The sequence below is a fragment of the Argopecten irradians genome, chromosome 1, assembly GCF_041381155.1.
Source record: "Argopecten irradians isolate NY chromosome 1, Ai_NY, whole genome shotgun sequence".
Taxonomy (NCBI): domain Eukaryota; kingdom Metazoa; phylum Mollusca; class Bivalvia; order Pectinida; family Pectinidae; genus Argopecten; species Argopecten irradians.
Genome location: NC_091134.1, coordinates 30,144,297 through 30,162,680, shown reverse-complemented (window position 1 = coordinate 30,162,680; position 18,384 = coordinate 30,144,297). Strand labels below are relative to the sequence as shown.

At 37.3% G+C, this 18,384-nt stretch overlaps 1 protein-coding gene across 1 annotated transcript in view; it reads right to left on the bottom strand.

The window, feature by feature from the left end:
- Nucleotides 1-18,384, bottom strand: part of LOC138323627 (ribosomal biogenesis protein LAS1L-like) — a 31,819-nt gene that overhangs the window by 5,520 nt on the left and 7,915 nt on the right. Inside the window, exons 6-13 of the mRNA XM_069268371.1 lie at nt 16,810-16,935; nt 15,863-15,927; nt 15,272-15,357; nt 9,410-9,607; nt 8,483-8,606; nt 1,946-2,247; nt 1,137-1,238; nt 488-671 (exon numbers count right to left, since the gene is read on the bottom strand). Of these exons, the coding sequence (XP_069124472.1) occupies nt 488-671; nt 1,137-1,238; nt 1,946-2,247; nt 8,483-8,606; nt 9,410-9,607; nt 15,272-15,357; nt 15,863-15,927; nt 16,810-16,935 (1,187 nt within the window). The remainder of the gene's footprint in view (nt 1-487; nt 672-1,136; nt 1,239-1,945; nt 2,248-8,482; nt 8,607-9,409; nt 9,608-15,271; nt 15,358-15,862; nt 15,928-16,809; nt 16,936-18,384) is intronic.

Genomic DNA, 18,384 nt, shown 5'->3' with positions numbered 1-18,384 from the left:
ATCAAAACCGGAGCATCATGTAAAAAACAACAAGTAATATTACTTATCTAGCACATCATTGACACAACACAATGGTCGGAAAAGGATGTTGCTAGTCTATAGTTTCACAACCATCATTTGAAGAGTCAGAATGTCACTCAGGATACGTATTGAACATCAAAAAGTACCACTCATTTGATTATATGGCTCATGAATTTGTGTTTGTGCTTCAATATTTTGAAAATGAACATGTTTGTACGACAGCTAGTAATTTTACTTTGCTCTACAATCATTATGGCACGAACTCGTCCTTCTAATAATCTTAAAAATTATTCAAATCCATTAAAAATCACACTAAACTGATCATACCCCATTCTCCTTCTCGCTTCGAAATGAAACCGGAAGACAATCCAAACATACAGATATCGGCGCAGATTCCATACAGTGATTAAATGCTAACTAGAAATACACAAACATTTGGTTTGAATGAAAACAAGGAAACACTGACCATATCATTTTCTCTTCTGTAGTTTCTTCCTCACAAGTTTTATCAAAGTCATCATCATCTTCCTCAATGGAGTTTGATAGAGTAGAGAAACTTTCTTCTGTAATCGATGATAAGTCTAGGGCCATGAAATCCAAACTCTGTTGAGGAAGAATCCCTATTGGGATTTGTGACCAATCAACACCATCTGTAAAAGAGTAATTACAATGTATACATGAATCATAGACAAATAAATCTGAATACATGTACTGTACGTCACGTCCACGTGGACTACAAATAAAAACTCATGGGAAGAATGCATTTGGAAGGTACATGGTACCAAATATTTGCTTGGAGTATAGGTTCTCTGAAATTTAATGTTGAAAATCATTTAACTTTTGATTTTTTTTAATTTAACACTTGTTCACCACTGAAGTCTCATAATGACCTCTACAATTCTAAGATTCTAGGATTCTAAGAATTTAATTTGTCTTCTTCAGGTGAATGAGCATGTTTGTTTTTGTTAAATCTTTATAGCTAAACTAAGTGAACCAGTATTATATAGACTCAAAATACTCATGTCAAATATTCTTCAATTATCAAAATTATCTTTGTACATGTAATACTATAATGATGTGAACAAGCTTCTTGACAAGTTTGGATCTTTACATACCTTCACATAAATGCCAGTCCGGTTGGCCAAATGAAAAACTTGAACATTTGGCAGGAATGTTAACTTCTGAAGTTTCTAATTTCCTTTTCCTTGATTTCAAGTCTAAAAATAATTGAAGAATGATACAAATAAGATTGATCAAACCTGGAAGGAGAAATCATCATGTTCAATACTTAATGAGGCTTCTAATGAAATTCTCTAATGTCTGCCAGTGACATATTCTGTCTTTGCATATTGCAGAGTTACCTCCCTTGTGGTAGGTATCCATTTATATAAAATATCACATTATTTTCTCTGAAAAATATGTGTTACATTTGCGAACACCATCAATATCTACCCACAAGGGCTTATAACTCCATAATATGCAAATACAACATAATTCCCCTGATAAAGTAATCATATCAGGCTTTCTCTCTATGATCCTCTATACCATGTTTACAGAAGTTTATGCCAGTATGTCACTGTCAGACCATGAACTTGAAAATGTATAAAAAAAACTGTGTACTATACATGCAAAATAAAAGAAATATTTTGTCTACTTCAATATTTGCCAAAATTATACCAATTCTCCAAAATTCTGTTTCATGAAATAATTCTTGAGACTAAAATGTCTTTTTCATTAACACATAAATGTCCCTATTTACAAGCTGTACTTAAGTTGGACAGGAATGGAAACAAAAGGATAACATGGATGTGGCTAACAGTCAATAAGTGGTAATCATTTCGTGAAAATTTGAAATCAACAAAACTACTTTGATAAATGTAAATATCATTAAGAGTTACGTTTCAAAAATTACAGCCGTACAAACCTTCTAGTTTATATATAGATTTACATCCCGCGGTTTCCCTCTGTTGCACAGGGGATGTTGTATGCTCCGGTGAATCTTGCACCAAATGTAAAGTTAGGTCTACCTCGCCAGCTTGTCCATCTGTAGATAGAGTCTGATCCAAATCTCTATTTCCTCCATCCAGAGTTTCATCCTGCTGCTTGTATTCTCCATCGGTGGTAGAAATTGATTCCTCTTTAGGTGAAGATTTCTTTATCAGCTTATTGAACAAGTTGACTTGAGTCTGTGTGAACTCCCCTGCTCTCTTCCCTGTGTCTAGTAATCTAGAAATCAAAATTTAAAAAAAAGAAAAACACAATTTAATTTGTGATTAACTGGCAGATTTACATTGTGAGTTAGACAACGTTAAACAGGCAGATTTAAACAGTGAGTTAAATGATGTTAATGGGCTTTCTGCACCATCTTATAATATACTCAGGTTAATTTCCAGATAGAGAGATTTAAACAAGGTAAAGCAATTCAGGTGTGACCACCCATTGGAAGCCACGGACAAAGAAATGTGTATAAAGCAATCCTGGTGTGACCAACCACTGGAAGCCACTGAAAAAGAATCCAGGTGTGACCACCCACAGGAAGCCACCGACAAAGAAATGTGTGTAGAGCAGTCAGGCGTGACCATCCACTGGAAGCCACCGACAAAGAAATGTGTATATAGAATCCAGGTGTGACCAACCACTGGAAGCCACCGACAAACAAAAGTGTATAGAGCAATCCAGGTGTGACCAACCACTGGAAGCCACTGACAAAGAAATGTGTATAGAGAATCCAGGTGTGACCAACCACTGGAAGCCACCGACAAACAAAAGTGTATAGAGCAATCCAGGTGTGACCAACCACTGGAAGCCACCGACAAACAAAAGTGTATAGAGCAATTCAGGTGTGACCATCCACTGGAAGCCACCGACGAAGAAATGTGTATAGAGCAATCCAGGTGTGACCAACTACTGGAAGCCACTGACAAAGAATCCAGGTGTAAACACCCACTGGAAGCCATCGACAAAGAAATGTGTATAGAGAATCCAGGTGAGACCAACCACTGGAAGCCACCGACAAACAAAAGTGTATAGAGCAATCCAGGTGTGACCAACCACTGGAAGCCACCGACAAAGAAATGTGTATAGAGCAATTCAGGTATGACCACCATTGGAAGCCACCGACAAAGAAATGTGTATAGAGCAATCCAGATGTTACCAACTACTGGAAGCCACTGACAAAGAATCCAAGTGTAAACACCCACTGGAAGCCACCGACAAAGAAATGTGTATAAGGCAATCCAGGTGTTCCTAACTACTGGAAGCCACTGACAAAGAAATGTGTGTAGAGCAGTCAGGCGTGACCATCCACTGGAAGCCACCGACAAAGAAATGTGTATAGAGAATCCAGGTATAACCAACCACTGGAAGCCACCGACAAACAAAAGTGTATAGAGCAATCCAGGTGTGACCATCCACTGGAAGCCACTGACAAAGAAATGTGTATAGAGCAATCCAGGTGTGACCAACTACTGGAAGCCACTGACAAAGAATCAAGGTGTAAACACCCACTGGAAGCTGTGACCAACCACTGAAAGCCACAGACAAAGAAATGTGTATAGAGAATCCAGGTGTGACCAACCACTGGAAGCCACCGACGAAGAAAAGTGTATAAAGTAATCCAGGTGTGACCAACCACTGGAAGCCACTGACAAAGAAATGTGTATAGAGTATCCAGGTGTGACCAACCACTGGAAGCCACCAACAAAGAAATGTGTATAAAGCAATCCAGGTGTGACCAACCACTGGAAGCCACCGACAAAGAAATGTGTATAAAGCAATCCAGGTGTGACCAACCACTGGAAGCCACTGACAAAGAAATGTGTATAAAGCAATCCAGGTGTGACCAACCACTGGAAGCCACTGACAAAGAAATGTGTATAAAGCAATCCATGTGTGACCAACCACTGAAAGCCACAGACAAAGAAATGTGTATAGAGAATCCAGGTGTGACAAACCACTGGAAGCCACCGACGAAGAAATGTGTATAAAGCAATCCAGGTGCGACAAACCACAGGAAGTTACTGACAAACAAAAGTGTATAAAGCAATCCAGGTGTGACCAACCACTGGAAGCCACCGACAAACAAAAGTGTATAGAGCAATTCAGGTGTGACCATCCACTGGAAGCCACTGACGAAGAAATGTGTATAGAGCAATCCAGGTGTGACCAACTACTGGAAGCCACTGACAAAGAATCCAGGTGTAAACACCCACTGGAAGCCATCGACAAAGAAATGTGTATAGAGAATCCAGGTGAGACCAACCACTGGAAGCCACCGACAAACAAAAGTGTATAGAGCAATCCAGGTGTGACCAACCACTGGAAGCCACCGACAAAGAAATGTGTATAGAGCAATTCAGGTATGACCACCCATTGGAAGCCACCGACAAAGAAATGTGTATAGAGCAATCCAGATGTTACCAACTACTGGAAGCCACTGACAAAGAATCCAAGTGTAAACACCCACTGGAAGCCACCGACAAAGAAATGTGTATAAGGCAATCCAGGTGTTCCTAACTACTGGAAGCCACTGACAAAGAAATGTGTGTAGAGCAGTCAGGCGTGACCATCCACTGGAAGCCACCGACAAAGAAATGTGTATAAAGAATCCAGGTATAACCAACCACTGGAAGCCAACGACAAACAAAAGTGTATAGAGCAATCCAGGTGTGACCATCCACTGGAAGCCACTGACAAAGAAATTTGTATAGAGCAATCCAGGTGTGACCAACTACTGGAAGCCACTGACAAAGAATCAAGGTGTAAACACCCACTGGAAGCCACCGAAAAAGAAACGTGTATAGAGCAATTCAGGTATGACCACCCATTGGAAGCCACCGACAAAGAAATGTGTATAGAGCAATCCAGGTGTGACCACCCATTGGAAGCCACTGACAAAGAAATGTGTATAAAGCAATCCAGTTGTGACCACCTACTGGAAGCCACCTACAAAGAAATGTGTATAGGGAATCCAGGTGTGACCAACCACTGGAAGCCACCGACAAAGAATCCAGGTGTTAACACCCACTGGAAGCCACCGACAAAGAAATGTGTATAAGGCAATCCAGGTGTTACCAACTACTGGAAGCCACTGACAAAGAATCCAGGTGTAAACACCCACTGGAAGCCACCGACAAAGAAATATGTATAAAGCAATCCAGGTGTGACCATCCACTGGAAGCCACCGACAAAGAAATGTATACAGAGCAATTCAGGTGTGACCACCCATTGGAAGCCACCCATTGGAAGCCACCCACAAAGAAATGTGTATAGAGCAATCTAGGTGTGACCACCCATTGGAAGCCACTGACAAAGAAATGTGTATAAAGCAATCCAGTTGTGACCACCTACTGGAAGCCACCTACAAAGAAATGTGTATAGGTAATCCAGGTGTGACCAACCACTGGAAGCCACCGACAAAGAAATGTGTATAAGGCAATCCAGGTGTGACCACCCACTAGAAGCCACCGACAAAGAAATGTGTATAAAGTAATCCAGGTGTGACCAACCACTGGAAGCCACTGACAAAGAAATGTGTATAGAGAATCCAGGTGTGACCAACCACTGGAAGCCACCGACGAAGAAATGTGTATAAAGCAATCCAGGTGTGACCAACCACTGGAAGCCACTGACAAAGAAATGTGTATAAAGCAATCCAGGTGTGACCAACCACTGGAAGCCACGACAAAGAAATGTGTATAGAGCAACAGGAGACAACATGGAAGCCCAGAAAAGAAATGTGTATAAGAATCCAGGTGTGACCAACCACTGGAAGCCACCGACAAAGAAATGTGTATAAGTCCAGGTGTGACCAACACTGGAAGCCACGACAAAAAATGTGTATAAGCATCAGTGTGACCACCACTGGAAGCACGACAAAGAAATGTGTATAAGAATCCAGGTGTGACCAACCACTGGAAGCCACTGACAAAGAAATGTGTATAAAGCAATCCAGGTGTGACCACCCACTGGAAGCCACCGACAAAGAAATGTGTATAAGGCAATCCAGGTGTTACCAACTACTGGAAGCCACTGACAAAGAATCCAGGTGTAAACACCCACTGGAAGCCACCGACAAAGAAATATGTATAAAGCAATCCAGGTGTGACCAACCACTGGAAGCCACCGACAAAGAAATGTGTATAGAGCAATCCAGGTGTGACCAACCACTGGAAGCCACCGACAAAGAAATGTGTATAAAGCAATCCAGGTGTGACCAACCACTGGAAGCCACCTGAAAAGAAATGTGTATAAGGCAATCCAGTGTACCTGACCAACACTGGAAGCCACCGACAAAGAAATGTGTATAGAGCAATCCAGGTGTGACCAACACTGGAAGCCACTGACAAAGAAATGTGTATAGAGCAATCCAGGTGTGACCACCCACTGGAAGCCACTGACAAAGAAATGTGTATAAGCAATCCAGGTGTGACCAACCACTGGAAGCCACCACAAAGAAATGTGTATAGAGCAATCCAGGTGTGACCAACCACTGGAAGCCACCGACAAAGAAATGTGTATAAAGCAATCCAGGTGTGACCAACCACTGGAAGCCACTGACAAAGAAATGTGTATAAAGCAATCCAGGTGTGACCAACCACTGGAAGCCACTGACAAAGAAATGTGTATAGAGAATCCAGGTGTGACCAACCACTGGAAGCCACTGACAAAGAAATGTGTATAAAGCAATCCAGGTGTGACCAACCACTGGAAGCCACGACAAAGAAATGTGTATAGAGAATCCAGGTGTGACAAACCACTGGAAGCCACCGACAAGAAATGTGTATAAAGCAATCCAGTGTGACCAACCACTGGAAGCCACTGACAAAGAAAAGTGTATAAAGCAATCCAGGTGTGACCAACCACTGGAAGCCACAGACGAAAGAAATGTGTATAAAGCAATCCAGGTGTGACCAACCACTGGAAGCCACTGACAAAGAAATGTGTATAAGCAATCCAGGTGTGGAAGCCACCCAGTGTGAAGAAGCCACTGACAAAGAAATGTGTATAAAGCAATCCAGGTGTGACAACCCTGAAGCACGACAAAAAGTGTATAGCAATCCAGGTGTGACCAACCACTGGAAGCCACTGACAAAGAAATGTGTATAGAGCAATCCAGGTGTGACCAACCACTGGAAGCCACTGACAAAGAAAAGTGTATAAAGCAATCCAGGTGTGACCAACCACTGGAAGCCACTGACGAAGAAATGTGTATAAAGCAATCCAGGTGTGACCAACCACTGGAAGCCACCGACGAAGAAATGTGTATAAAGCAATCCAGGTGTGACCAACCACTGGAAGTTACTGACAAAGAAAAGTGTATAAAGCAATCCAGGTGTGACCAACCACTGGAAGCCACAGACGAAGAAATGTGTATAGAGCAATCCAGGTGTGACCAACCACTGGAAGCCACTGACAAAGAAATGTGTATAAAGCAATCCATGTGTGACCAACCACTGAAAGCCACAGACAAACAAAAGTGTATAGAGCAATCCAGGTGTGATCAACCACTGGAAGTCACTGACAAAGAAAAGTGTATAGAGCAATCCAGTTGTGACCACCTACTGGAAGCCACTGACAAAGAAATGTGTATAAAGCAATCCAGGTGTGACCAACCACTGGAAGCCACCTACAAAGAAATGTGTATAAAGCAATCCAGGTGTGACCACCTACTGGAAGCCACAGACAAAGAAATGTGTATAGAGCAATCCAGGTGTGACCAACCACTGGAAGCCACTGACAAAGAAATGTGTATAGAGCAATCCAGGTGTGACCAACCACTGGAAGCCACCGACAAAGAAATGTGTATAAAGCAATCCAGGTGTGACCAACCACTGGAAGCCACCGACAAACAAAAGTGTATAGAGCAATCCAGGTGTGACCTACCACTGGAAGCCACCGACGAAGAAAAGTGTATAGAGCAATCCAGTTGTGACCACCTACTGGAAGCCACCTAAAAAGAAATGTGTATAGAGTAATCCAGGTTTGAGCACCCACTGGAAGCCACCTACAAAGAAATGTGTATAAAGCAATCCAGGTTTGACCACCTACTGGAAGCCACTGACTAAGAAATGTGTATAGAATAATCCAGGTTTGACCACCAACTGGAAGTTCTCCTATACTCTGATAAAATAGCGCAGACATTTCACATCAGAGTGTTTCAACAAACTTACATATCGTTTAGGTAGTGATTTAAAGGAGATGATGATGATGACCGACTGACAGACAGACAGACAGACTGATGGCACAAGCTCAACTGTCCTTCTCATCAGGTGAGCTAATAAAGGTTCACCAAAATAAAGCTTGTATCGTATGAAACTAACTGCAATATTGAAATACAGTAACACTCATTATTTATGATTTGATAAGAAAGCATATATTAAATATAACAGTAAATTACCATGTAACAGAATATTACACAAATGTTGTATGTCACTTGGATACTAATACCTTACAGCCTTACCGTCTAATGAGTGGGATGGTGTGACCGCATTGGTTATAAAGTAGAGATCGTAGTAAAGGACGAACAGCCAAGGGTGCATACTGCTTATACAGCTTTGTAGTGGAACGACTTGTATTCTTATCACCTATTGAGACGAAAACAGGACATACTCATCTGAAATGCTCAATATTCAACATACATAATAATACATATTAAAATGTTACAAGTGACATTTACAATATAGGACTCCTATAATAACCATGGGAGTAGGAAGCAGGAAGCGGGGAGCTGGGGGTCAATTGCAACCCCCCTCCCCCCCCCCCATTCCCCAGGACAGGGGGGAGGGGGGGGGGAAACATGTCATCCCCCCCCCCCCCCATTACGTTTCATCTTCCTTCGCCACTAATAACCCTGGGCTCTTCCTTTTTAATGTTGGTCAAAGGTCAATAGTACAGAGTGCCCTTTTTCAGTCCATAAATGCTTAAATTAAACCCTGGCCTAAATGTGAAGTTTTGGTGACAAGATTTTGGAGGTACCATTGCATATCTTTTTCTCTGATGTAGGTCAAAGGTGCGTACAGTCATTGACTGGAACCACTTAGAGGAAAAGGTAGTATGTGCCCCAACATTGGAGGCTTTTAAACATGCCCTGTAAGATCCTCTCTCTACCGTTGTGTTAAAACCGGAAACGGGTTCTACAATGTATCATGTATAGATATAAAAAGGTCAAATATTAGGTCAAAGAGTTATTTTGGTTCATAACACAAATAAACTTAGATAGATAAAACCTTGACCTACAATATAAATTTCATTAACAGACGTTTTAGGAGATGAGTCTAGATAGTCTTTTCATTTGTTATTATCTACCTGACGTCTACAATAACTTATCATGAGAATCCTTAGAATACAACATTGGTATAACAGAATAATAAATTATGCCCATACATACCTGCTTGTTCATTGGCTGTGATTATAGTATTGATCCACCGACAGAGGGTATAGTTCTGTACACAGGCTTTCGTAGTGATATCTGATGCCATCTTCATTAACAGTCTGTCGGTGAGGTTACTCTGATGTATGAATTGAAGGACAGGTTTCCAGAATGTGACGATCAGGTGTGGAATTGTATTTCCTGGCTTCTCAAACTCTATAAACACAAGGCAGATTAAGTTAATAAATGTCATTATATATCATAACAGAGGTAAGGTAGCAGAAAACAGTAGTTTTTGTCTGTGAAATTAAGGCGCATAATATAGATATAGTCATAACTGTAAAAAATACCTGTACAAAAGTATATATATAATTAATCAGTACAACTTTTGCAATTACAATTTGATATTTTGATACAGATTTGGCCATATTCTGCGCTTATTCATGCATGTGAATACCATGGTAACAACAAAAAAATACCTGAAAAATTGCAAAATATCATGATTTTTAGCCCAAAATTGCAGAAAATCTTAAGACCTTATATTCTATCACAATGGCAAAATAAGCTAATTTATTTCATAGGTCGATTAGGTGGATTTTTCAATATTTTTGCCTAAACCCGCGCCATGGATTTTCCTTCAAGTAAAGCTAGCATTTCCGGTCAAGACGCACTTCCGGAGGAGCCCAGAATTGTAATCTCTAACCCATTTTTGTTATGTTTATTTTTTGAAAAAAATGAAACTTATATCAAACCCTCCATATTGGATGTACCAATTTCAGAATATATTTGATTTTTAATTGTTTATGCATTGCTCAAAACAGGGGCTCCCCACTTAATAAAAATATAGACCGTGGCCAGGCTGTTCTTCTCTGGTTTGCTACCTTATACACCAAGTTATAATTTTCTAAGATTCTCGAAAACCCAAATATTGTCTTGAACATGATGCGACGAACAAAATGACATATCCGGTTAACGCGTATCTTTAATAGTCACCGAGTACTGCCAATTTCCCTGAATGGTACATTTTGATTGATTTTCCTCTCAAACAAGCAACAAGGGGAGGGTAATTTTAAAAATTAAAAGTCCTATAACTCTGTCATTTACTGAAATAAAATGGATTTGAATATTGAATGTGTTATTTTGAGATTCTCTCTATGACATGCAGTGGAAAAAACATGGATTTCATCAATATTGACCCTGCTGTATGACGTCATAATTACTATGACGTCATCAGTAACCATGACATTATCAGTGTGTATCTATGACATCATAAATACTCAATGACGTCACAAATAAGGTCAGAGACCCTACTTATATTGTTGCTCTGCAACAGATAAACTGATTCTGATATCTAAATAATGACATGACATCAAGGATTTGGAAATTTCATGTATATGACATTATGGTTCTGTATTCTTACCCTGGAAATAACCATTTTCATGAATAATCTGTAAAAGTCTCCGCCACCCCTATTTTATCAAAAATAGACTGTTTTTCCTCATATAATTAAGAAATTGGTAATAATAGACAATACCGGCCTTGCCGCACACTCAATTTCTGACAAATACATGCATTTTTGAGATCAAGACAAGTTAAATAGTGTTTTTACAGAGAGAAAATCACAAAATTACACTATTGCTCTAAGTTTCCATGGATACCGGGCAATAAATCAAGTTAAAATAATCAGAATTCATGCAATATGGGTTGTATAACATCCAATAAGTTATAATTAGTTAGTTTTCAAACAAATGAAAGCAAAATGAATTTTAGCCAAATTATTTAACAATAAGCATGTATACATGCCATGAAAATGAGCAAATAAGCCAATTACCTCCCCTTACCCATCCCATGTGAAAATCATGATTTCTCCCTGTCTATGACCTGTTTTCTTGAGGTTCCCAGCTATAATGAACAGAGGCGCTGCTTATTTACAACTGACAATGCACTTCCTTCGAAAATCTCTTTTCCCATGCAGTATAAGGTAGCAGAAAACAGTAGTTTTTGACAATCTGTGAAATTAAGGCGCATGCCTTAGAAATATAGATATAGTCATTTAACTGTAAAAAATACCTGTACAAAAGTATATATATAATTAATCAGTACAACTTTTGCAATTACAATTTGATATTTTGATACAGATTTGGCCATATTCTGCGCTTATTCATGCATGTGAATACCATGGTAACAACAAAAAAATACCTGAAAAATTGCAAAATATCATGATTTTTAGCCCAAAATTGCAGAAAATTGTACTCAATTTTTTTCTTAAGACCTACCTTAAATTGAGCACTTCTATCACAATGGCAAAATAAGCTAATTTATTTCATAGGTCGATTAGGTGGATTTTTCAATATTTTTGCCTAAACCCGCGCCATGGATTTTCCTTCAAGTAAAGCTAGCATTTCCGGTCAAGACGCACTTCCGGAGGAGCCCAGAATTGTAATCTCTAACCCATTTTTGTTATGTTTATTTTTGAAAAAAATGAAACTTATATCAAACCCTCCATATTGGATGTACCAATTTCAGAATATATTTGATTTTTAATTGTTTATGCATTGCTCAAAACAGGGGCTCCCCACTTAATAAAAATATAGACCGTGGCCAGGCTGTTCTTCTCTGGTTTGCTACCTAAAGAAACCATTCATATCAATATGTATATAATTTTGTCTGTAGAGTTCAAATGCTCTGGTCATTTCTATTATGACTAAAACATACCAAATCTATTTTTATATAAAATATTGCAGCAATATTAAGGATTGCAGCAATATTAAGGAACCTTTTTTGTAAAACCTTGTACAAAGTTGTCCAACTTTCTTTTGCCTATGACTTACTCCACGATGCATGTAAAATTGTGAAAGTTTATCTCTGGGAGTGATTACAGTAGAACAGATTAATAATGAACACACAATGATTTCAGGATTATAACATAGTACTTTCCAACCCCCATCAATGTTCCCGTAAGATGTCTATGTATAATGAACTATGCTTATGACTAATAGAATCTTTCCCTACCTAGAGGGTGTGACAACAAAATCAAAACCCGAGGTGTTATTTATGAAAGTCCAACACGAGGCTTGCCAAGGGTTGGAAATTCAGGAATTCTCCCAGAGTATGTGATTTTGTTGTCACATCCTCATAGGAAGAGAATGATTCTTTTTTTCCCATATACAAAAGAAAAAGAAGAGATAATAGCCTAAAAGTGATCATTTTCACCAAGACATGAACATGGATCTATCGTCTGCATGTCAATATTGATGACATTGTCGAAAATGCACACCACGGTCACACAGCATGAAGTCATGACGTCATGTAATTGTCTTCAGGTTCAAAAGGTTAGCGCGCACAGTCTGTCATACCCATAATAAGCTAAGTTACAAGGTTGAAATGATCATAGTAAGCTTAGTAACAAGGTTGACATGACCATAGTAAGCTAAGTTACAAGGTTGACATGACCATAATAAGCTAAGTTACAAGGTTGACATGACCATAATAAGCTAAGTTACAAGGTTGACATGATCATAGTAAGCTTAGTAACAAGGTTGACATGATCATAGTAAGCTTAGTAACAAGGTTGACATGACCATAGTAAGCTAAGTTATAAGGTTGACATGATCATAATAAGCTAAGTTACAAGGTTGACATGACCATAATAAGCTAAGTTACAAGGTTGACATGACCATAATAAGCTAAGTTACAAGGTTGACATGACCATAATAAGCTAAGTTACAAGGTTGACATGATCATAGTAAGCTTAGTAACAAGGTTGACATGACAATAGTAAGCTAAGTTACAAGGTTGACATGATCATAGTAAGCTAAGTTACAGGGTTGACATGATCACAGTCAGCTAAGTTACAAGGTTGACATGATCATAGTAAGCTAAGTTACAAGGTTGACATGATAATAGTAAGCTAAGGTACAAGGTTGACATGATCATAGTAAGCTAAGTTACAAGGTTGACATGATCATAGTAAGCTAAGGGACAAGATTGACATGATCATAGTAAGCCAAGTTACAAGATTGACATGATCATAGTAAGCTAAGTTACAAGGTTGACATGATCATAGTAAGCTAAGTTACAGGGTTGACATGATCTTAGTAAGCTAAGTTACAAGGTTGACATGACCATAATAAGCTAAGTTACAAGGTTGACATGACCATAATAAGCTAAGTTACAAGGTTGACATGACCATAATAAGCTAAGTTACAAGGTTGACATGACCATAATAAGCTTAGTAACAAGGTTGACATGACCATAATAAGCTAAGTTACAAGGTTGACATGACCATAATAAGCTAAGTTACAAGGTTGACATGACCATAATAAGCTAAGTTACAAGGTTGACATGACCATAATAAGCTAAGTTACAAGGTTGACATGACCATAATAAGCTAAGTTACAAGGTTGACATGACCATAATAAGCTAAGTTACAAGGTTGACATGACCATAATAAGCTAAGTTACAAGGTTGACATGACCATAATAAGCTAAGTTACAAGGTTGACATGACCATAATAAGCTAAGGTACAAGGTTGACATGATCATAGTAAGCTAAGTTACAAGGTTGACATGATCATAGTAAGCTAAGGGACAAGATTGACATGATCATAGTAAGCCAAGTTACAAGATTGACATGATCATAGTAAGCTAAGTTACAAGGTTGACATGATCATAGTAAGCTAAGTTACAGGGTTGACATGATCTTAGTAAGCTAAGTTACAAGGTTGACATGATCATAGTAAGCTAAGTTACAAGGTTGACATGATCATAATAAGCTAAGTTACAAGGTTGACATGACCATAATAAGCTAAGTTACAAGGTTGACATGACCATAATAAGCTAAGTTACAAGGTTGACATGACCATAGTAAGCTTAGTTACAGGGTTGACATGATCATAGTAAGCTAAGTTACAAGGTTGACATGATCATAGTAAGCTAAGTTACAAGGTTGACATGACCATACTAAGCTAAGTTACAAGGTTGACATGATATTAGTAAGCTAAGTTACAAGGTTGACATGATCTTAGTAAGCTAAGTTACAAGGTTGACATGATCATAGTAAGCTAAGTTACAAGGTTGACATGATCATAGTAAGCTAAGTTACAAGGTTGACATGATCATAGTAAGCTAAGTTACAGGGTTGACATGATCTTAGTAAGCTAAGTGACAAGGTTGACATGATCATAGTAAGCTAAGTGACAAGGTAGACATGATCATAGTAAGCCAAGTTACAAGGTTGACATGATCATAGTAAGCTAAGTTACAAGGTTGACATGATCATAGTAAGCTAAGTTACAAGGTTGACATGAGCATAGTAAGCTAAGTTACAAGGTTGACATGATCATAGTAAGCTAAGTTACAAGGTTGACATGATCATAGTAAGCTAAGTTACAAGGTTGACATGACCATAGTAAGCTAAGTAACAAGGTTGACATGACCATAATAAGCTAAGTTACAAGGTTGACATGACCATAATAAGCTAAGTTACAAGGTTGACATGACCATAATAAGCTAAGTTACAAGGTTGACATGACCATAATAAGCTAAGTTACAAGGTTGACATGACCATAATAAGCTAAGTTACAAGGTTGACATGACCATAATAAGCTAAGTTACAAGGTTGACATGACCATAATAAGCTAAGTTACAAGGTTGACATGACCATAATAAGCTAAGTTACAAGGTTGACATGACCATAATAAGCTAAGTTACAAGGTTGACATGACCATAATAAGCTAAGTTACAAGGTTGACATGACCATAATAAGCTAAGTTACAAGGTTGACATGACCATAGTAAGCTTAGTAACAAGGTTTACATGGTCACAGTCAGCTTAGTTACAAGGTTGGTATGATCTTAGTAAGCTAAGTATCAGTACTTACGGGCAGGCTGAATCCTTAAAGCTTGTAGCAGTTCCTGTGTAGGGATAATGAACCCTCCATCTACCAAGCACTTCACCAACTCCTGTCTACATAATCATAGCATGTGTTACCGTCCTTTAACCAGTATAATCAGATTTGTTTAAAAAATAGCCTTTCAATTTAGACAGTCAATGTTTTATCACTGGCACAAATGTGAAAAGGCCTGGAGTCGCCTGTGTCCAATATGAAATTTTCTCCCATGTCACTCTCAGACCACTCACATGCTAACATGGATCCAGACCATCGGAGGTGATTTGTATAAGTTACTTTACTTGTTTTGCATTGGTGTAAAAGGATCGTTAATTACTGCTATCAAAACTCAATATCAGTCAAACAATAGGACAAAGTACAATTCTAAAAATTTCATTGATAATAGAATTACAAAGATCTTTATATAAAGAGAAAGCATTCTCTGATTTATGACAATTTTATACAAAGCCACATTCTCCATTTGACCTAATAATTTCTTTCTTGTTTCCTTACTTACTAAAACCAGTAATTTAGATAGTACCGGTGTAGCTATATCTCTGTTAAAATTTACTACAAACCTACCTATATTCACGAGGGAGGTTTTCCATATCTTGTACAACTTTCCAGGAATTGTCTTTGTTCATTTTCTGAAAAACACAAAGCTTCCTTTTTTCACATACATAGCGTACTCACCATAACTAGCCCCTGGTCCACTCAAAAAATTGTAGCAAATGTCATCCATGCTCATCAGGGAACCAAGATGTAAGTTGTGGATGAATACCCTCTAAAATGCCATTGTTAAGTCCATATAAAAGAGGGGAGGGGCTCTTATACGAGGAGGGGCGCAATTGCATGTACACAGTGAATACAGTACATAATGAGAAGATCTCGTGAAACACTTTAGGTATGTATACAAGCCGCTGTGGTAGTCTACACATTTTCTAACAAGAGGCTCAACAGTCATTTGACTATGGAAACTTGGCATCATTTAAATAGGAAGATTGAAATTTGTTCAAAGATGGTGACTTTGACATACATCATGGAATTTTGAAAGACAGTGTCATGTGTTTTTATAAGTCTAGAATAAAACATTTCAGCACTAAAGCTGAAGAACTTTAAAATGTGTGTTTTCATGATGGTGGTTGGTGTGGCCATATTAAATAACAACACTTTGTTTGTACCATGTCAGAATCATTTCAGCAAGTTTCAGCTAAATCTCACTGCAGTACTTGAGAAGAAGTTCAAAATGTGATTTCAAGATGGTGGCTGTCAGATGACCTTTGGGTCAAATGATCTAAAAATACATTTGATCACTTAATGCATTTTAAAAACATATTTCTAGGGACAATTCAACTATATAAACTTTCAGGTATTAGAGACTTATTTAAAACAATAATTCTTGTATGGCATTAGAGCTGTCTGAAAGTCTAAGACTGGAATAGGAAAATTTATAACAGCACATTTGTAGCACCTTTATTCATATAACAACACTAGTAGCTTTATAAACAATTTGTACACTTCTGATTTACCTCAAACCTTTGCTCTTGATATTTTACCAAGAGGCCTCTAACATTCATTTTGTTAGCTGGTGTATCTGTGTTCTCCTGATCAAGTTTCCTTGCCGTGGAAGTCAGCTGCTTTTGCCAAAATTCGTTCTGTAAGATGATATTTAATATCGTTAAAACAATATCTATTTTACATCAAATTGTAAACTTCACTTCGCATTTTATTTACTTCCACAAATTTCAAAATCAAAGCAAACTCCTGAAAGTTTCTCTCCATTACTAAATTACTAAATATTAACTGTACCTATATCTTCATTACTAAATAATAACTGTACTTATATATCCATTACTAAATATTTACTGTACTTATATCTCCATTACTAAATATTAACTGTACTTATGTCTCCATTACTATATATTAACTGTACTTATATCTCCGTTACAAAACATTGACTTTAATTACATCTCAATTACTAAATATTTACTGTACTTATATCTCCATTACTAAATATTAACTGTACTTATATCTCCATTAAAAGTAGTAACTGTACTTATATCTCCATTACTATATATTTACTGTACTTATATCTCCATTACTAAACATTGACTTTAATTACATCTCAATTACTAAATATTTACTGTACTTATATCTCCATTACTAAATATTAACTGTACTTATATCTCCATTAAAAGTAGTAACTGTATTTATATCTCCATTACTATATATTTACTGTACTAATATCTCCATTACTAAACATTAACTGTACTTATATCTCCATTACTATATATAAACTGTATTTATATCTCCATTACTACATATTTACTGTACTAATATCTCCATTACTAAACATTAACTGTACTTATATCTCCATTACTATATATAAACTGTATTTATATCTCCATTACTTAATATTCAATGTACTTGTATCTCCATTACTATATATATTTACTGTATCTCCATTACTAAATATTAACTGTACTTCTATCTCCATTACTATATGTATTTACTGTACTTATATCTCCATTACTAAATATTACTGTACTTATATCTCCATTACTAAATATAAACTGTATTTATATCTCGATTACTTAATATTTACTGTACTTATGTCTCCATTATCAAATATCTACAGTACTTATATCTCCATTACTAAATATTTACTGTACTTATATCTCCATTACTAAATATAAACTGTATTTATATCTCCATTACTAAATATTTACTGTACTTATATCTCCATTACTAAATATAAACTGTATTTATATCTCCATTACTTAATATTTACTGTACTTATGTCTCCATTATCAAATATCTACAGTACTTATATCTCCATTACTAAATACTGACTGTACTTATATCTCCATTACTATATATATTTACTGTACTTATATCTCCATTACTAAATACTGACTGTACTTATATCTCCATTACTATATATATTTACTGTACTTATATCGTATATCTCCATTACTAAATATTTACTGTACTTATATCCATTACTAAATACTGACTGTACTTATATCTCCATTACTATATATATTTTACTGTATCTCCATTAATAAATATTACTGTACTTATATCTCCATTACTATATATTT